This window comes from Phyllostomus discolor, chromosome 10, assembly GCF_004126475.2.
Source record: "Phyllostomus discolor isolate MPI-MPIP mPhyDis1 chromosome 10, mPhyDis1.pri.v3, whole genome shotgun sequence".
Classification (NCBI taxonomy): domain Eukaryota; kingdom Metazoa; phylum Chordata; class Mammalia; order Chiroptera; family Phyllostomidae; genus Phyllostomus; species Phyllostomus discolor.
Window position 1 is genome coordinate 58,929,801 of NC_040912.2, and position 22,705 is coordinate 58,952,505.

At 37.8% G+C, this 22,705-nt stretch overlaps 1 protein-coding gene across 1 annotated transcript in view; it reads right to left on the reverse strand.

Annotated features, from left to right (window-relative positions):
* Positions 1 to 22,705, reverse strand: part of TMEM168 (transmembrane protein 168) — a 76,004-nt gene that overhangs the window by 4,714 nt on the left and 48,585 nt on the right. Inside the window, 3 exon segments of the mRNA XM_028525320.2 lie at positions 3,419 to 3,526; positions 3,529 to 3,692; positions 5,861 to 6,003. Coding sequence (XP_028381121.1) covers positions 3,419 to 3,526; positions 3,529 to 3,692; positions 5,861 to 6,003 — 415 coding nt within the window.

Sequence of the window (22,705 nt, forward strand, 5' to 3'; positions counted from 1 at the left end):
CAATTAAATGATAACCCAAGCAAGAAGTAAGTTTGTTTCTCAAGGTTTTACAGCTCTTTACTATCTGACCCTGACTCAAAATAGGCCCCCAGAGTTCTTTGTTATCTATTGTTTGATCCTTACTGCCTGGCAATGATTAATGAGCTTTACCTGAATTTCTGTGTAAAGGAACCCAATAAACCCCATTGAGGAACAGGCTTCTGGCCCTTCTCCTTTGAGAGATTGGCCACCTTTCCTCCCCAGGCAGATCATGTCTTGGTAGACTTATTCTCATCTGTGGTGGCCGGCAGGGGGTGGGGGGGGAACTACAGGCGGAGCACCCACCGCAAAGAAGACTACATATTCTAAAAAGTACTATGAGTAAAGGTATGGGATAAAGGGCAAATATATTTTTCTTCTCATAATGACATTTGGTTATGGACCTGCTCTTAACTTGCTAATTCAAGTAAAATCCAGTTATGATGTTTCCTGTTTTAAAAGTTTTTAGAAAGCTAACTATTAAAAATTTCAGAGCTCAGAGCTCTTTGTCACTTGGTTTAACACTACTTCTGAAGCAGAATCAGACTTTGAGGGCTGTCTGGGGAAGGCTAGGGCAGAAACTGACTGAAAAGACAGCTTAGCCTCTCTGCCTAGTTCAACCTAGTTACCAAGTAAGCCAGATGCCTAAGGCTGTGAGAGTATATAGATACTGATTTACTGAACAAAAATCTGTTCCTCGTTTTTTCTCCCCCTCTACTTTCAAACTATAAAGTCTGTGACATAGAAAGTTACACAAATAAGAACAAATCTTCATGGCTAATAGAGGAATTCCATGATGGTCAACGTATTGGTGAAAGACTTCAAAAAATATAAATATTCCACAATATAACATTTACCTAAATACACCATTACTTTAGAGTTTTTGAGTCTTCACAAATTACTCCTAATTGATAGTGAATAAAATTTAACAAGATTTATATACACACACACACACACACACACACACATACACACACACTATCCTGGTGTCTATTATTCCTAAGAAAGAAAAAGCTGACACAAATATTAGTAAACTGTCCATCTAGAATTTACTCCAAAGCCATTTTTTAAAAATACTTGAAATAAATTGTAATATTTAAGAAAAATGCATACTTTTGAAAACTTATATTAATAAACCCTTTTCCTAAAAAATACAATAAGCTACTTTTAAAGTAAGAAGACTTTCTTATGGCCCTGGCGGGGTAGCTCAGTTGGTGAGAGCATGGTCACATATGACAAGGTTGAAAGTTTGATACATGGTGAGGGCACATGCAAGAGCCAACCAATGAATGCATGAATGGGTGGAACAACAAATCAATGTTGCTCTCTCTCTCCCTTCTCTCTTTCTAAAATCAATGAAAATAAAAATAAAATTAAAGGAAAAAAATAAGATTACTTTTGTATAACACTTAAAAATAACTAAGGATATGCGCATGACCACTAAAATTATGCCTTTATTTTCTATTTCATTTGAAAAGTTTATTATCATAAGTATTACGGTAAATTTTCAACAAAACAATGCTGTTTTTAGATCTGAAATTCTACTTTCTCTAAAGATTTTTAAAGTAACATTAAAAATGTTACTACAACATTTTTCTTGTGTTCTGAAGTACATGGAATGCTACACTTACCTAGAATAAAGTAATAAAGGTTAAAGAGTTGTTTTCTATTTTAAGTTATTAAAAAGTTCAGGTCAAGAAAGTAATCTTATAAATTATATTCAAGTAGTTTTTAAAAGATTTTATTTTTATTTATTTTTAGACAGAGGGGAAGGGAGGGATAAGAGAGGGAAACATCAATGTGTGGTTGCTTCTCATGCGCCCCTCACTGGGGACCTGGTCTGCTACCCAGGCATGTGCCCTGACTGGGAATCGAACAAACAACCCTTTGGTTTGCAGGCCAGTGCTCAATCCACTGAGCCACACCAGCCAGGGCTATATTCAAGTAGTTTTAATAGTTGAACCATGCTAACAAAAACATCTACTTACCAGAATATGCCATTTCTCTATCTTCATGTTTTTTGCCTTTGGCAGGAACTTGGTACAATAGGGAAAAATATACTTTAGGAGCCAGGCAGATCTGAGATTGAATCAGGGTTCTTCACTTATTAGTAGTATAAGCAATATATGTTATATAACCACTTTTACCTTTCATTTCATGTTTGAAAAATGTAAATGATAGAGGTGTTACTATTTACCTGAAGGATGTCAAGTGAGGATTAATCTAATGTGTACAAAGTACAAACCATAGGAGCTGTGCTTCAAATGTGCCCAATAAATGTTTGTTATTACTCCTAGACAGCCATCAAGTGGTCAATATTTATTTACAGACACAAAAAATTACAAAAATAATTTTCTTTATGATAAAGCCCTGGTTACAAGTCTGGCATGAAATTATTGAGACCATGATGTTTAAAGTCATCTCTACTTTAACATCAAGTTTATTTCCTTACTTCTGGAGTTCATGTATTGGCAGTTCTGCCTCTGCCCCTTCTATAATATTTTGTTTATATTTTCTTTGATCTGAGTATCTATTTCTACTTACATTTTATGATAGTTTTTTGTATATGTTCTTGGTATAATGTAAATATTTATGAAAAAAGGATATAATTATCCCTAAAAGAACTATTCTAATTTAAAATAAAAAAATTGTTCTTTTTCACAATTCATTCAATGATTTTATCCATCTACCAATTATTTAAGGATCCCCAACTACATGCCAGGCTATATTCTAGGTGCTAGGCAAATGATTCACAAAACCTACAGGGTGACTATTCTAGTTGGTGAGAGCAACAAAACAAATTTACATATAATATAGAGAGATCTCATTTCTAAACTACCCCTTTTATTTTATAGATGAGAGAAGTGAAGCTAACAGAAGTTAAGCAACTTCCCTAAAATAACACTACTGTGGCAAATTAGCACCAAAATCAAGGTCTCCTAACCTTAGTGCTTTTCCCATTACCACACATTGCCTGCTGTTTAAAATTTTGTGAGCTTTCTAACATAAATAAAACCATGCATGTGAAAGACTATTAGAGTCAGCATCTATAACATTTAGAGACTTAAAAGCACTAATCAAATTAGTTAATCATCTTCTGAAAAGTGTTACTATATTTAATAATTCTGAAAATACTTTGAAGGGAAAGTGACTGTAAGTCGAAAATCAAACAGATTTTTTCTTCCCACAAATATAAGCCATAATTTTCAAAACCTTTGGAGATTGCTAAAATTATGCTATATAGTTATGCTAGAGAAAGAAAAAACAGTCATATGTTATACTTGGTAAACTGTAAAGCGAAAAAAATGAGAATTCTGAAAATTTAATGTTTCAGTGTAAAGGATAGATTTCCACAATTGGTATATTTTCACAAAAGTGAAATTGCCAAAGGTGACTTTACCTGCAAGAGCCCACTCTCCTGTACCATGAGTGTGCCCACTGTAATACAAAACATATGTATCGTGTCTAGGTCCATCCACAGTCCGAAGTTCAAGAAAAGCTTTCAGTTGGAATGTAGAGTATCAAAAGACAGTCCACTTGTAGAATAGTCACATCCATAGGTTTCAATCATATGATATGCAAAAAATCTTTGAATAGCATTGAGCATGCCAGTAGATCTCAAATTTAACTCCTGTACATGTTCGGGTGGAAGAAGTGTTGGTTGTCCATCAGGACTGAAGAAAGAAAAAAAAAGGTTATTTTGGTGTTTAAGGAGTATTCCTTCTGTACCATATTTTTATCCTTCATTTATAATTAATTATCTAAGAATCATAATAGTTACTAACTAAATGGCAGGATTTTAAAAAATATCCTTTCTAAAATTCCTAGTGCTAAGATTAAGTGTTAAAAGTGGAACTCTAGTTTCTAAAAATTATATTTCTTATAATAAATATATATATATTTCTTATCGATAAAGCAATAACCAAACTGAAAGTTAGGATAAAAAGATCTCCAAATGTAGACAGTACTACTGTTCTTTGTCCTTTCTTCCTATCTTTTCACCAAATGATTGGTATTAGGCATTTTAAAAACAAAATTATACTAACTCTACCCCCAATGTATTTTGAGAACAAGGGTGGGGACCATCATGAAAACTTTTCTTTCTTGAGAAAAAAATTAATAAAGTATGAAAGCAATATTTTAAATTGTATATTTATTTAATTTCTATATTGAAAAGGAGTCTTTATAAAGTTGTGCTCAAGTTTTACTAACCAAAGGTACATAAATTATGAGATATTACCTATTAGTAAATGGCATTTTAATAAATTATTAAAATTTACATCCAACTGCCATATCTTACTGAACACTAATTGAAGACCTACGTCTACTCCTCAAACAACTGTGAAGTGATACTCTAGTAATCAACAAAAGAAAAAAGCAAACAAGGTATAACCAGAGACATTGAAATTAAGAACAATCTAACAACAGCCAGAGGGGAGGGGGAGGAGACAGTGGGGAGAAGAGTTTTCAGGAAAAACTATAAAGGACACATGGACAAAACTAAGGGGGAGGGTGGAATCAAGGGAGAGAGGTGGGTTTGGCTGGGGTGGGTGGGGAGTGGTGGGGAGAAAATGCAGACAACTGTAACTGAACAACAATAAAGTAATTAAAATCAAAACACTATCGATATTGAGCTGGAAGGGGAGACTCATCAATCCTATCTAGCCAAGTAATTTCTACCAGGAATTTAAAAAACTACATTCACATAAGACTTTAGCTTTCATTACAACAATACAACATTTTGTTCCATACTCATTTAATAATCACAAAAAAGGACTGTATAAATAAAAATTTTAAGAATATAAAACTAAAATGCAAATTACTTTTTCCACATATTCTTCCTGCAGAGTTATTACATATTTCTTTATGGAACCCTTCTAAATCTATATTTTATTTTTCATGAGAATCTTCAAATTTTTATGAAGCTTTAACATGGAGAAAAATAATACAAACCAGTCTATCTGAGGTTTTTATGTCACATACTTAAAAATCAGATAAAAACTTTTGGTTTCAAGTTCCCCTCACCCCAAGGAAAGTATGATGAATACTTGCCCATCAGAATTAATTAATGGCAAAGAACTCATTTTTTCCTATTTCAAAGGTACTTAACAATGTTAAAAAAATAATTAAAATTTGTCAACAATTATAGGTTCAGAGAGATATACCACATAATCAAAAATCATTCTGAAGTGAAACTGAAGTCAAATATATGTTTATGCACATACACAAACAATATTTACATACACAGACACACACTATACACACATACTTATTTCCAATTTTCTGAATTCCTGGTATCTGTATGACATTATTCAGGGGGCAGGGTATTTTTATACTCATATTCTCATTAGCTCTTCATAATATTCTTCTGAGATGGGAAGAATAGGTGCCATAATTTATATTTTAAATAAAGACAATGAAGTTCAAAGAAGTTATGATTTGCCTAAGGTAACACAGAATCTGGACTTAGGACTCTCAAGTCCAGCGTACATTGTATTACATTTTACCATATTGTTTCACAGGACATTTTCCCAACAAGATTATCCCTTTCTAAAGAAAGGGTAGGATGTTTACTTAGAAAATCCATTAATATTTCCTCATTTCTAGCAAAATATAAGCTAATCACATTTATCCAAAAGACAATTAAATTGAACCCTGAAGATTATATTCTTACTGAGAGTAAATGCTTTTTAAACTTGGGATAAGTAAAAAAATGCAATAGTATTGTATTTTAAAAATATTATAGTTTTGAAAAACTCATCTATAATTTGTATTTATCATATTAAGAAAATGTTAAGAGTCAAGTAGTTATTACTAATTACTACATTCTAGAATACTGTACCTGCAGAAGTTGGTAGGAATCACAATAGCATATCCAACAGATGTTCCTCCTAAACAATTACCCAATTCATGGAAGAGCCCATGAGCCATGGATTCCAATGGCAAAACAATTAAAAACATGCTCAAGAAGATTCCATTTGCTGGCTAAAAGAAATTTGAAAAATCATGTTTACATAGTGTGTCTGGTTTACGTGTGCATACATATATAGATGTACGTACATGAATATTTACCCTACATTTTTGGCTACTACTCCCAGAAAGAATAAAAAGGACAATTAATGATCTAAAAACAATTGTGTGTTGAATCAGACAAGAATATATGCATGGGCAATGAACCCTAAATTTATTTCTCAGGTCCTTAGAAGTTGGGACAAAACAAATACGGCACATATTTCTCTAATTTCTAAGAAACATCTCACTCAAAGTAAAAAGAAATACAAAACAAAAACATAGCTACTTAACTGAGTAAAAGCCAGAAAACAAATCTTTCCTGTTAAAACCCACATGCTCTAAATCATTTTTCAAATCACACACTTATTCACTTTATCAGAAAAGATACTTTAGAGAGTGATCTTTTTTAATCCTCTGAAAAGTCCACAAATTAAGAGAATAAAATCTTAAAGAAACTAAAGATCCTAAAACTATCAAAATGAATTCCATTCTTATATTTAATTGAACTTATAAATAGTTTTCCTTTGAAAAGCTTTAGACTCTGTATAGACTAAATTTAAAATTGCAAAAATATAAAACAAAAAACTGGTTCTGGGCAAGATGGAGGCATAGGTAGAAACCCTTTGCTTCCTCACACAACCAAAAGGAGGATAACAGTCAATCTAAAATCAATAAACAACCAGAAGTGCCAGAAATTCAAACTGCATGGAACTCTGACAACCAAGGAATTAAATAAATAGTCAACCAGACCAACTAGACCAGTAAGATGCATGGACGGAAAGAACCCACAGCAAGCCATGTGGGGCTAGGCGGGGGCCTGGCTGAGAGAACTCCTGGCAAGGGGGCAGACTGTGAGCACAGGGCTGCCTGAACAGGAAACTGAGACTCGGAGCTCTCTGTGGAGTACAGCGGTTGGCACAGTGAAAGAAACTCCCACACTCAAACAAGGGTTCATTGAAAAGTGGGGCTAGAGCTAAGCAGGTGAGCTGCATTGTTTCCTCTCTGGCCCCTCCCCACAGCACTGCTGCATTGCAGCAAGGAGGGTTGCTCTGCCTAGGTGAATATCGAAGGCCCCACCCCCTTACAACTTAACAGAAGCCTGAAGCAAAGAAATAGGGCCAAAATGAAAGAACAGAGCAAAAACTCAGAAAGAGAGCTAAGAGAAGAGGATGTAGCCAACCTAACTGATGGGAGAGTTTAAAGCCCTGGTAATCAAAATGCTCACAGATCTGAATGAGCTTGGTCAAACATGAAAGAACGAATGAAAGATACCCAAAATGAAATAAAGCAAAATATTCAGGGAACCCAGTGACAGGAAGGAAACCAGGACTCAAAGCAATGATTTGAAACAAAAGGAAGAAATAATCATCTGACCAGAACAGAATGAAGAAACAAGAATTAAAAAAAAAAAAAAAAAAAATGAAGAGAAGCTTAGGAACCAATGGAACAACTTTTTTTCTTTAATTTTTTAAAATACATTTTATTGATTATGCTATCACAGTGGTCCCATTTTCCCCCCTTCACTTCCCTCTGCCCTATACTCCCCCTCCCACCCACCTTCCCCCTCTTCGGTTCATGTCCATGGATCCTACTTAAAAGTTCTTTGAGTTCTACATTTCCTATACTATTCTTACCCTTCCCCTGTCTACCATCTATGCTACTTATTCTCTGTAACTTTTCCCCCTCTCTCTCCCTCCCACTCACCTATTGATAACCTTCCATGTGATCTCCATTTCTGTGGTTCTGTTCCTGGTCTAGTTGTTTCCTTAGTTTGCTTTTGTTTGTGTTTTAGGTGTGGTGGTTAATAATTGTGAGTTTGCTGTCATTATACTGTTCATAGTTTTCTATTCTCTTCAATTTCTTAGGTAAATCCCTTTAACATATTGTATGCGGGAAACGTATTTATACGTTTTACGTTGACTGGTAGTAGAGCGCGCAATAAAAACTACCCGCAAACAATGTGTTAACATTTCAAATAATAAGAGCTTGGTGATGAACTCCTTTAACTTGACCTTATCTGGGAAGCACTCTATCTGCCCTTCCATTCTAAATGAAAGCTTTGTTGGATAAAGCAATCCTGGATGTAGGTCCTTGCTTTTCATGCTTTGGAATACTTCTTTCCAGCCCCTTCTTACCTGCAAAGTCTCCTTTGAGAAATCAGCTGACAGTCTGATGGGCACTCCTTTGTAGGTAACTGTCTCCTTATCTCTTGCTGCTTCTAGGATTCTCTCCTTCATTTTTGCCTTGGCTAATGTAATTATGATGTGCCTTGGTGTGTTCCTCCTTGGGTCCAACTTCTTTGGGATTCTCTGAGCTTCCTGGACTTCCTGGAAGTCCATTTCTTTTGCCAAATTGGGAAAGTTCTCTTTTATTATTTGTTCAAATAACTTTTCCACTTCCTCTTCTCCTTTGCTCTTCCTCTTCTCCTTCTGGTTCCCCTATAATTCTGACGTTGGAACATTTCAAGATGTCCTGGAGGTTCCTAAGCCTCTCCTCATTTTTTTGAATTCTTGTTTCTTCATTTTTTTTTCTGGTTGGATGTTTGTTTCTTCCTTCTGGCCCACACCACTGGTTTGAGTCCCAGTTTCCTTCCCATCACTATTGGTTCCCTGTACATTTTCCTTTATTTCACTTAGCGTAGCCTTCATTTTTTCATCTAATTTGAGACCAAATTCAGCCAATTCTGTGAGCAGCCTGATCACCAGTGCTTTGAAGTGTGCATCTGATAGGCTGACTATGTCTTGGTTGCCTAGTGGTATTTGCTGTGGAGTTTTGAGCTGTTCTTCCATTTGGGCCATTTTTGGGCGGGGAGGAGGGTCATGTCGGGCCTGTTATGCATGAGGGGCAGAGCCTCAGGTATTCACTAGGGCTGGGCAACGCAGTCACTGGGTTGTGACACTGTATGTGGGGGCAGGGTCCGAGAGGGAACAATGGTGCTTGCTCAGCTCTCTGTAGGACTTCAGTCCCTTCTGCCACTTCCCCCAAGCAAACTGGGCCTTTCTGGTGCTGATTCCCTGTGGGTGGGCTTGTGCACATTCTAGGACCCCATGGGTCTCTCCAACAAACTCTCCTGTGAAGGTGGGAGTCTCTCCCCGAACCTCAACCCCCACAGGTGTTTTCAATCGGTGGTTTGAGGCTCTATTTCCCAGAGCTGGAGGCCTGGGCTGTACAGTCCATCCCGCTCCCCAGTTGTTTTTCCCAGTTTATCTGCACACAAATGTGGGAATGCCCACTCCACCAGCTGCCACCTTGGTGGCCAGCTGCTGCCTTGTGCACCCCACTCCACAGTCTGCTGCCTTTCTGGGTCCACCAGCAGCTGCCTTGCCCCGAGTCTTCTCCACCCCACTGCCTGTCTCCATACCGCCTACTGGTGTGGATGAGTGTGTCTTCTTTAACACCTTGTTTGATAGACTTCCATGCATTTCGATTTTCTGTCAATTCTGGGGGGTTTTTGTTTTTTAAATTGTTGTTGCCCTTCTTTTGGTTGTGCAAGGAGGCACACTGTGTCTACCTATGCCTCCATCTTGGCCGGAAGTCCTTATTTGGAACAACTTTAAACATCAAAATATACAAATTGTAGGGGTGCCAGAAGGTGAAGAACAAAGCAAAAAACTGAAAACATATTTGAAGAAATAATGAAGGAAAACTACCCCAATTTGGCAAAGGAAAGAAACTTCTAGGAAGCTCAGAAAGTCCCAAAAAGGTTGTACCCAAAGAGGAACACACTAAGGCATATCATCATTAAGTTATGCATGGTTAAAGAAAGACAAAGATAGAATCTTAAAAGCAGCAAGAATGAACGAGAGTTACCTACAAAGGAGTGCCCATAAGGCTATCAGCTGATTTCACAAAAGAAATCTTATAGGCAAGAAGGGGCTGGAAAGAAGTATTCAAATTCATGAAAGGCAAGCATCTACATTCAAGATTACTCTATACAGCAAAGCTTTCATTTAGAATGGAAGGGCAGATAGAGTGCTTCCCAGATAAGGTCAAGTTAAAGGAGTTCATCATCACCAAGCCCTTATTATATAAAATATTAAAGGGACTTATCTAAGAAACTGAAGAAAATAAAAAACTATGAGCAGTCAAATGACAACAAACTCATAACTATCAATAACTGAATCTAAAAAAAAAAAACAATGATGAGGAGAGAGGAAGATGGCGTCAGGGTAGGAGGGAGCAGATTCAACTTCCCCCTGCACATGGGAAAAAATCCTAGCCGATCAACAGAGTAAAAGAGCAAACAGCCAACAGTACCACAGCATAAATGAAAATAAGAGACCAAAAATTGTAACAGAACCGAAAACCAGACAGTAAGGTGAGTGCCTCAGGACAATAAGGTACCAGGGACACACACGGGGTCCAGGGTGGCTACAGCCCCAGGCCCAGCATGCCAGGTCTGCCTTAGAGTCCTTGGGAGAAAGCCGGAGCAACTGTTCCCTCCCCAGCCAAACAAGGTCTGAGCAGCAGCGAGAGAAACCTGGTTGCTTAAAGTTGCAGAGAGGGGAATAAGGACTAAGTAGCAAATATAGAGGGGCTGTGAGCACCTGTGCGCGGAGTTTTGGAGGTCGGCAGAGTTGAGAGTCATGCAGTGATGGGCTCTGACCATGATAGTAACCTGTCTGGCTGGAGAATTGGGCTGTGGCAGAGGCCAGGCCACTGTATGAAATGGCAGGCTTGGGTAGGAGGAATTTCTCAAAAAGAAAAAGTGAAAAGACAGACACTGTTTGGGGAATACTCCTGTAGGAATAGCTCCAGCCTCCCCACCACCCAGCTGGGCAGCAATCCTGAGGTTGGACAGAATGTTGTTGGGGAAGACCTTGAGCACCCCCACAGCACTGGGAAGGGTGTGCAACTGAGGGACCGAGGTAGCCTGGCCAATCCTGCGCATGCCCACACCCCAGTCCACAGCGGTAACCGCAGGGAAAGGCCTCAGTCCCATATCCAAGGCACAGGGGAGAGGTGGCAGGATAGCTCCTGGGAGAGTACTTGAGAGGCTGACTGAGTGCAGATCCAGAAGGAAGAAAAGCCATAACAATTGCCCCTCAACCTGATGCAACCAGCAAGACCAGAAAAACCAGTTTGGCTATTTTGAAACCAAGGGGGTTTTTTATTTTACTCTATTTTTATTTTTTTTAAATTTTTTATTTTTGAATTTTTATTATTTTTTTTTCTTTCAATTCCTTTTTCCTCTCCTTCCTTCTTTCTTGTTTCATTCCTGCTTCCTTTCTTTCCAATTTTATCTCTTCTTCCTTCCTTCTACTGCCTTTTTTTTTGGTAAATGCCTACAAGTGAGACAAAAAAACCCAAAAACGCACCAAAACACATGAAAACCTGGAACTGTGAAAGGACCAGAGTTGGACCCAAAGAAGGGGCTTCCTAACAGCTGAGACAGTGAGACAAATTTCACTTTGCTATCACAGAGAACCTGCAAGTTATTGCATATTTGTATTATTATTTTTTCATTATTCTTACATCTTTTATTTTAATAGTATTTTTGTATTCCTCTTCCTTCTGTATACTCTGTTTTGCTTGGCTGGCTATATTGTATCACTTCACAGGTTTCCCCGATCTCTCTTTCATAGTGTATTGCTAATTTACTGTCCTTCACTCCACTTGTGTCCCATTAGCACACAACTTAATGTCCTATACTCCCTATTCTTGTTATCTAGATCACATAGATTCTGTCCTATGATTCTTGCTCTAACATTTTTGTAAATAATAGCTATTTCATACACTTGTAAATACTTCACAAGACCCCTCCCAGATCTTAGCCCACTTCGTTTCCTGAACTATACTACTTTAGTGGTTAACTCTATTCTCTCATACACTACACACCTATTTACTATCCTTTACTCTCACCTTACCTCAGAATCTGACCTCTCACAAACTCACTGCTTTCTAGATCCAATTCACAATCCTTCCCACCCCAAAAAGAATCGTATCTTCCTCCCATCCTTTCTAAAAATCTGCTAGTTGGGTGGAATACCATGGTTAACACTATACATAGCCAAAGGATCTCCTGTCTCTTCTGTACAGACTACTACTGTAAATATCATAGAATACTCTCTTGCTCTCTTAAACCATTTTGCCTCCCCACTTTAACTGATCACAAAAGAGTAGGTGGAAGCAGTGAACACCACGATACCCACTAGAACAGGAAACCCAACAACAACAAAGGAACCACCAACAGATAACAACAGAAGAAGATGAAGGAGGGAGTGGAAACCACACAAACCTCAATCCAGGACCTATCTGGAAATACAACTAAATAGTGGAGAAAATACCCAGTACAAACAACTGAACAAGAGCAAGAGAGAATGCTAAAAACCTTGTACACACAGAAGAACCAGCTTCAACACAACCTGCCTTCACCAGGACAACAAAATACAAGAGATGGTGGACAGAGTGACCCTCAGTTAACCAGCAGGTGGGAAGGACCCATCAGAGACCCAACAACAATCAAAACCCAAAGACAAACACAGAGCCAACTGAAATGACAGCCCAAGACCAGTGAGCTTGTGAGATTAAGGAGACTACACCACTGAATCTCACAGGTTTTCTACCACAGAAGTTCACACCATAAAGACAGGGAGCCAGAACAGATCAATTTAAGAAGCTGAGGCTAACGAAAAGAGTCTCAAAAACAATGGGAAGACAAAGAAACAATCCCCAAATGAAAGGAAAGGAGGAAGCCTCAGAAATAACGCTAAATGAAATAGAGGCAACTCAACTATCAGATATTCAGTTCAAAGCAATGATTATCAGGAAGCTCAATGAGCTCACAGAGAATTGCCAGAAACTACAGGGAAGCTACAGTGAACTCACTGCAAACTATATCAACATGAAAAAAGAAATAGAAACTATCAACAAGGGCCAAGAGGAAATGAAGAACACAATTTCTGAACTGAAGAACACAGTAGAAGGAATAAAAAGCAGGATCGATGAAGCAGAAGATTGAATCAGTGAGCTGGGGGACAAAGTAGAAAAAAAACTAGAAAGAGCAAGGAAAGGAAAGGAGGCTCAGAAAGAATAAAGAGGGGTTAAGAGAAATGCAGAACAATATGAAACGTAGTAATATCCATATAATACGAATACCAGAAGGAGAAGAAAAGCAAGGGATAGAAAACCTATTTGAAAAAGTAATGATGGAAAACTTCCCTAATTTGATGAGAGAAAAAGTCACATAAATCCAGGAAATGCAGACAGTCCCAATCAAGAGGAACCCAAGGAGGCCCACCTCAAGACACATCATTATTAAAATCGCAAAATACCAAGACAAAGAGAATCTTAAAGGCAGCAAGGGAGAAACAGGAAGTAACATATTAGGGAACCCCGATAAGGTTAGCAGCTGACATCTCAATGGAAACGCTCCAAGCCAGAAGAGAATGGCAAGAAATATTTCAAGTAATGTGAACCAGAGGCCTGCAACCAAGGCTACTCTACCCAGCAAGGCTCTCAGTAAAGAATAAAGGCCAAATAAGGAGCTTCCCAGACGAAAGAAGTCTAAAAGAATACACTTCCACCAAACTAGCTCTGCAAGAGATGCTAACAAGTCTGCTTTAAGGAAACAAAGGAAAAGAGAGAGAGAGAGAGAGAGGAACACAGGTATGAAAAATGGCAATGAATAAGTAAGGACAGTAAGGGAAAGGGAGAGAGAGGGAGAGAGAGAGAGAGAGAGAGGGAGAGAGAGAGGGAGGGAGAGAGGGAGGGAGGGAGGGAGGAAGGGAGGGAGGAACACAAGTATGAAAATGGAAATGAATTAAGTACCTATCGAAAATAACCTTAAACATAAATGGATTAAATACTCCAATTAAAACACATACAATAGCTTAATGAATAAGAAGGTAGGACCACATATATGCTGCCTACAAGAGACCCACCTCAGGATACAAGACATACACAGACTGAAAGTGAAGGGCTGGAAACAAATATTCCAAGCAATCAGACAGGAAAAAAAAGCCAGGGTAGAATACTTGTATCATACAAAATAGATTAAAAAAAAAAAACAAAAAAAACAGGGTCATAAAGAGAGACCGAGAAGGTCACTTCATAATACTCAAGGGAAGAATCCATCAAGAAGACATAAACATTGTAAATATATATGCATCCAACATAGGGGCACCCAAGTACATAAAGAAAATCTTAGAGGACTTCAAGAAAAGATATTGATAGCGATATAATTATAGTAGGGGATGTCAAAAATGGAAAGATCTTCCAAACAAAGTATCAACAAAGACACTGTGGCACTGAACAATGCCCTAGATGAAATGAACTTAACTGATTATATATAGAGTCCTTCATCCCAAAGAAGCTAAATACACATTATTTTGAAATGCACATGGAACATTTTCAAAGACAGATCACATGATAGGACACAAAACAAGCTTCAACAACTTCAAGAACACTGAAATCATACCAAACATTTTCTCCAGCCACAAGGGACTGAAACTAGAAACCAACACCAAGGGAAAAAACCCAAAACACTCAAAATCATGGAGATCGAACTGCATGCTACTAAAGAATGAATGGGCCAAGAATGAAATTAGGGAAGAAATCAATAAGTTCCTGGAAACAAACAAAAATGAACTCACAATAACCCAAAACTTATGGGACACAGTGAAAGCAGACCTGAAAGGGAAGTTCATAGAGTTACAGGCCTACCTAAAACAAATAGAAATGTTTCAAACAAACAAACTAACCCCATACCTACAAGAACTTGAGGAACAACAACAAAGCCCAGAGCAAGTAGAAGGAAGGAAATAATCAAGAGCAGAATTAAATGACATAGAGACTAAAAGCACAATTCTAAGGATCAATGAATCCAGGAGCTGGTTCTTTGAAAAGATAAACAAAATCCACAAGTCTTTAAAAAGGCTCATCAAGAAAAAAAGAGAGAAGACCCAAATAAACACAATCAGAAATGAAAGAGGAGAGATTACAACTGATACCACAGAAATACAAAGGAGGGTAAGAAATTACTACAAAGAATTGTATGCCAAGAAATTGGAAAACCTAGGAGAAATTAACAAATTTCTAGAAAAATATAATCTTCCAAAACTCAATGAAGAAACAGAAAGCCTGAACAGACAAATAACAACAGATGAAATTGCAGCAGTAATCAAAAAACTCCCAACACACAAAAGCCCAGGTACAGATGGTTTCACAGGAGAATTCTACAAAGCATTTAAGGAAGAGCTAACCCCTATCCCTCACAGACTATTTCAAAAAATCCAAAATGATGGAAGACTCCCAAACTCTTTTTATAAAGCCAGCAGCATCCTAATCCCAAAACCAGATAAAGACACAACAAAGAAAGAAAACTTCAAGCCAATATGACTGATGAACATACATGCTAAAATCCTCAACAAAATTTTGGTAAACCACATCCAGCAATACATTAAAAAGATCAGAAACCATGAACAATTTTGGATTCATCCCAGGGATGGAAAGATGGTTCAATATTTACAAATCAGTAAATGTAATACATCACATAAACAAAAACAAGGACAAAAATCACGTGGTCATATCAATAGATGCAGAAAAAGCATCTGATAAGGTACAGCACCCACGTATGATGAAAACAGTCAGCAAAGTGGGAATAGAGGGAGCATTCCTCAACATAATAAAGGCCATATATGAGAGACCTACAGCCAACATCATACTCAATGGGCAAAACCTAAAATCTCTTCCACTAAGATCAGGAAGAGCACAAGGCTGCCCACTTTCACCACTTGTATTCAATATAGTATTGAAAGTTTTAGCCACAGCAATCAGACAAGAAAAAGAAATAAAAGGCATCCAAATCAGAAAGGAGGAAACAAAACTGTCACTATTTGCAGATGACATGATAGTGTACAGAGAAAATCCTATAGACTGCAACAAAAAACTGCTTGACCTAATAAATGAATTTGGCAAAACAGCGGGATACAAAGTCAATATCCAGAAATCAAAGGCATTTTTGTATATCAACAATGAAACAGCAGAAGCAGAAATCAAAACAAAAAATATCCCATTCAATATACCAAAAAGAAAAATAAAATACCTCGGAATAAACCTAACCGAAGAGGTAAAAGACCTGTATGCAGAAAACTCACAATACTGAAGAAAGAAATCAAGACACAAACAAATGGAAACATATACTGTGTTCATGGATGGGAAGAATTAACATCACAAAAATGTCCATACTACCCAAAGGAATTTACAGATTCGATGCAATACCTATTAAAGTATCAATGGCGTAATTCACAGACATAAAACAAACACTTCAAAAATTTATATGAAACCGTAAACCACTCTAAATAACTGCTGCAATTTTGAGAAAGAAGAGCAAAGTAGGAGGGATCACAATACCTGATACTAAACTATACTACAAGGCCACTGTAATCAAAACAGCTTGGTACTGGCATAAAAACAGGCACATAGACCAATGGAACAAAACAGAAAGCCCAGAGATAATCCCAAGTATCTACAGGCAATTAATATTCAACAAAGGGGGCAGCAACATAAAATGGAGTAACAATAGCCTCTTCAACAAATGGTGTTGGGAGAACTGGACAGCTATATGCAAAAAAATGAAACTCGAGCAGCAACTTACACCATACTCAAGAATAAATTCATGGTGGATAAAAGATTTAAATATAAGCCATGACACCATTAAAGTCCTAGAGGAGAACATAGGCAGGAAAATCTCAGATATTTCATGCAGCAACATCTTTACTGACATGTCCCCTAGAACAAGGGACATAAAGGAAAGAATAAACAAATGGGATCTCATAAGAATAAAGGGCTTATGCACAGCTAAAGAAAACAGTATTAAAATAAAAAGAGAATCAACTGTATGGGAAAACATATTTGCCAATGACACCTCAAACAAGGGTTTAATCCCCAAAATATACAAAGAACTTAAATGATTCCACTCTAAGAAGACAAGCAACCCAATTAAAAAAATGGGCAAAGGACTTAAACAGACACTTCTCCAAGGAGGACATACAGAGGATCCAGAGACACATGAAAAGATGCTCAATATTGCTAGCTATCAGAGAGATGAAAATTTTAACAGAGAGAATGAGATATCACTTCGCACAGGTCAAAATGGCCATCATAAACAAAGCAACAAGCAGGAAGTGTTGGAGGGGTTGTGGAGAAGAGGACCCTACTGCACTGTTGGTGGGATTGCAGACTGGTACAACCACTATGGAAAACAGTATGGAATTTTCTAAGTAAACTAAAAATGGTTCTGCCTTTTGACCCAGCAATTCCACTGCTAGGATTATATCCTATGAACCCTGAAACACCAATCCAAAAGAACCTATGCACCCCAAAGTTCATAGCAGCACAATTTACCATAGTCAAGTGTTAGAAGCAACCTAGGTGCCCATCAGTAAATGAGCGGATCAAAAACCTATGGTACATTTATACAATGGAATTCTATGCAGCAAAAAGAAAAAAGGAGCTCCTACCCTTTGGGACAGCATGGATAGAACTGGAAAACATTATGCTAATTGAAATAAACCAGGAGGTGAAAGACAAATACCATATGATCGCACCTTTAACAGGAACCTAATCAACAAAACAAAGAAACAAGCAAAATATAACCAAAGACACAGAAATAGAGAACAGGCTGACAGTGTCCAGAGGGCAGAGGGGAGGGAATTTCAGGGGAATTTAAGGGGAAAAGGGGAAGGGTTTACAGGAACAAGTATAAAGGGCACATGGACAAAAACTGCGGGGGGGTGGGCGGTGGAAATAGGAGGGTTGTGGGGAGGGCTGGGTGGGTGGGCTGGGACGGGAGTAAAAGATAGAAAATTGTACTTGAACAATAATTAAAATAAAAATTTAAAAAAACAATGAAAACAGAAACTAAGCAAACAACTAGAACAGAAACAAAATCAGAGAAATGGGTATCACATAGAGGGTTTTCAGTGGGGAGGGAGAGGAATACAGGGGAAAAGGTTCAGGGAAGAAGCAGCATAACTGGTAGGCAGCAAGGAGGGGGGTAGGCAGTAATAGACAGGAAGAGGTCAAAAATAGGATAGGAAACAGAGAACTCACATGTATAACCCCTGGACATAAACTAAGGGGGAGTAATGCTGGAGGGTTGGGGGTGCAGGGTGAAGGGGGGTAAAGGTGAAAAAATTGTAATAGCATAATCAATAAAACTGTAATAGCATAATCAATAAACTGTAATAGCATAATCAATAAAATATACTTTAAGACTATATGAAATAAAGGAAGAAAACTTAAACATCCAAAAGCAGATTAGAGAAAAAGAAGCACTAGAAATATTAAAAAGAGGAGGCAAGATTAGGTAGTAACTACAATAAAGGATCAGAAAAAAAGGACCCATTCAGTGTAAAGAAAATAGAAGGATGATAGTTATTCAGTCCTGATTTATATCTTTGCAATAGTGATACTATCCTATATTCTGTGTTGTTACTGCACATATTATAGTCATGTGCCAATGTGCATCAAGACATATTTTATAGCCACAATAAGGAGATTTATTTGATTAGAATTTAATAAAAAAACAGAAAACGGATTCCCATAATAGAAAAATGGATTTAAGGTCCTATATCTGGCACATTCTGTAATCAACTACATAAATAATACAGTACATCACCAATTTAGAAACATTAAAAAATACAAGTAAGTAAAGAAGATATGTCATTCAAATTATGCAAGGTACCATCATCCACACACAGGTACTACCTTCTTAAAATATTTACAGGCTTCATACGATGTATGTTCACAAATATATATATGTTTATATTTTTTTCCAAAGTGGGATATATAATGTTCTATAAACAAATAGGATTACACCAAATTAAAAGGGTTGTGGACATCAGAGGAAACCATCAACAAAACAAAAAAAATGACTTACTGAAAGGAAAAATGTATTTGATAGTGAGAAATCTAATAAGGGGTTAATCTCCAAAATTGATAAAGACCTCACATGACTCCACACAGACACAAGAGAAAAATGGGTAGAGGACCTTAACAGATACTTCTCTAAAACATAACATACACATGGGCAATAAACGTATGAAAAGATGCCCCAAATCACTAATAATCAGAGAAATACAAATTGAAACCTCAATGATATATCACCTTACAGGTGTCAAAATGGCTACACAAAAAAAATCAACAAACCCAAAGTGTTGGGAGGATATAAGGAAAAGGAAACCCTAATGCACTGTTGGTGGGAATGCAAATTGATGCAGTCACTATGGGAAACAGTATGGAGGTTCCCCCCCTGCCCCCGCCCAAAAAAATGGAACAGCCTTATGACCTAACGATTCTACTTCTGGTTATATAGCTAAAGAAATTCCAAACACTAATTCAACAGTATATATGCACCTTTTATGTTCACTGAAGCATTATTCACGAGACCCAAGATATGGAGGCAACTCTCATGACCACAAATAGACCAATGGATGAAAAAGTGGTGGTTACAATGAAGTATTACTCAGTCATAAAAACAAATGAAATCTTTCCATTTGTGACTGCATGGGTGGATCTAGAAGGTATTATGCTAAGTGAAATAAGTAGGACAAAGAAGGACAAATACAATATGATTTCAGTTACTTGTGGAATCTAAAGAACAAAATAAATGAACAAACAAAATAGACTCATAGATACAGAATGTGGATGGGTGGCTGGCAGAGGGGCGAGAGGTTAGGGGATTGGGAAAGGAGGTCAAGGAATTACCAAGAACAAATTGGCAGTTACAAAATAGTCACAAAGATGTAAGGTACAGCATAAGGAATCTCATCATCAATAATGTTGTGATAGCTGTGTATATTGCCAGGTGGGTACTGGAAATATCGAGGGGAACATTTTGTAAAGTATATGATTCCTAATCACTATGCTATATACCTGAAACTAATATAAAATTATAAGTAAACTGTAATTGAAAAAGACAAAATACAAATAATAACAATAATATTGTAATAACTATGTCTAATGCCAGGTAGGTACTTGAAATATCAGTGAATGCTTTGTAAAAATATTAAATTGTCTAACCAATATGCTGTACACTTGAAACTAATACAAAATAATCTGAATATAAATTGTAATTGAAAAATAAAATTAGAAAAAATGACATCAGTGGTGGAAGTAACTGAAGTTATGGAACCAAACAAGAAAAGTGGAGCCCAACAATGTGACTCAACTGCTGCAATCTCATGATAAACTTGAATGGATGAGGTATTCCCTCTTACAGATAAACAAAGAAAGTGGTTCCTTGATATGGAATCTACTTACTGGTGAAGATGCAGTGAAGACTGTTGAAATAACAACAAAAGATTAGAATATTACATAAACTTAATTATAAAGAGGTGGCAGGATTTCAGAGGGCTGACTCCAATTTTGAAAGAAGTTCCACTGTAGGTAAGATGCTATAAAAAGAGCACTGTATGCTACAAAGAAATCATTTGTGAAAGGAAGTCAATCAATGTGGCAAACTTAATTATTGTCATATTTTAAGAAATAGCCACCACCCAACCTTCAGCAACCACCCCTCTGATCAGACATCAACATCAAGGTAAGACCCTCCACCTGCAAAAAATGTATAACTTGCTTAAGGCTCAGATGATAGCATTTTTAGCAATAAATTATTTTTACCTAAGGGACATACATTGTTTTTCATGATATAATCCTATTGCACACTCAATAGACTACATTATAGTGTAAACATAACTTTTATATGCACTGGGAAACCAAAAAATTTGTGTGACTCACTTTACTGTGATACTCATTTCATTGCAGTAGTCTGGAAGTAAACCTATGGTATCTCCAAGGTAGGCCTGCCTGTACCTTTCCCCTCTGTGACTCCTGTGATGCTGTTTTTGCTTAATGTAAGTTCCTAAATGTAATGTAGTATTTTGTGTCTTATTAAAGAAATTTCCGGACTTCTGGCAAGATGGAGGCATAGGAGGACGCACTGTACCTCCACAGCACAACCGAGATTAGAACAACAATTTAGACCCAGAATAACAGCCAGAACTGACAGAGAATTTATCTGAATGGAAGTCAGACAGCCAAGAAGTTGAAGTAGACCCATTCATCCAGACCGGTAGGAAGGGTGGAGAGGAGGAGGCGGGCACGGGGCACAGTGCTCGGAGATCGGGGAGAACTGGGCACATAAGGCAACCAGGAGCACGTAAGCCTTCTGGGACGCAGCAGTGGACCCTGAATACGCAAGCGGCAGCTGGCAGACCCAGTGAGGCAGCATTGTGGACCAGAGGAGAGTGCGCAAGCCAGGATCCCAGAGAAGGGACTGAGATGCCAGGAGAACAGAACTACCACCATTGTTCCCTCCCGCCCCTGCGCCCGCCCCCGCCCCCACCTACAACATCACAATCTAGCGACTGGGGTGCCCAGCCCAGGGGAACACCTAAGGCTCCGCCCCTCACTGGAACAGGAGCGACCAGACCCGGAAAGAAAAATAAAAATATTAAAAAAAGGAGAGAGAGAAAGAGACATGTGTCCAACAGAAGAACAGATCAGTCCCCCAGGACTCATCCTTTTGAGCAACCAAAAAATAGCCAATCTATCAGATGCACAGTTCAAAACACTGGTGATCAGGAAGCTCACAGAACTGGTTGATTTGGGGTGCAAATTAGATGAACAAATGCAGGTTACCATAAAAGAGATGAAGGAAGATGCACGAAGAACCAAAAGTGAAGGGAAGGAAACTGGGACTCAAAACAATAGAGTGGACCAGAAAGAAGAATAAAACAATCAAGCAGGAAAGAATGAAGAAATAAGAGTTCAAAAAAATGAGGAGAAGCTTAGGAACCTCCAGGACATCTTTAAACGTTCCAACATCCAAATTATAGGGGTACCAGAAGGGAAAGGGGAAAAGCAACAGATTGAGCACATATCTGAACAAATAATGAAGGAGAACTTCCCCACTCTGGCAAAGGAAATAGACTTCCAAGAAATCCAGGAAGCTCAGAGGGCCCCAAAGAAGTTGGACCCAAGAAGAAACATACCAAGGCACATCATAATTACATTAGCCAAGGTAAAAATGAAGGAGAGAATCCTAGAAGCAGCAAGAGATAAGGGGACAGTTACCTACAAAGGAGTTCCCATCAGACTGTCCGCTGATTTCTCAAAACAGAACTTACAGGCAGGAAGGGGCTGGAAAGAAATATTCCAAGTCATGAAAGATAAGGACCTACATCCCAGATTGCTCTATCCATCAAAGCTCTCATTTAGAATGGAAGGGCAGATAAAGTACTTCTCAGATAAGGTCAAGTTCAAGGACTTCATCATCACCAAGCCCTTATTTTATGAAATGTTAAAGGGACTTATCTAAGAAAAGAAGATAAAGAAAAAACGTGTATAGAAAAAGGACAACAAACTCATAATTATTAACAACCACACCTAAAGCAAAACCAAAAGAAACTAAGCAAACAACTAAAACAGGAACAGAACCACAGAAATGGAGATCACATGGAGGGTTAGCAACAGGGGAGTGGGAGGAGGAGAGAGGGGGAAAAGGTACAGAGAATAAGTAGCATAGAATGTAGGTTGAAAATAGATAGGGGGAGGGTAAGAATAGTATGGGAAATGTAGAAGCTAAAGAAATCATATGTATGACACATGGACATAACTAAAGGGGGTGATATGGGTGGGAGAGGGTATATAGGGTAGAGGGAAGTGAAAG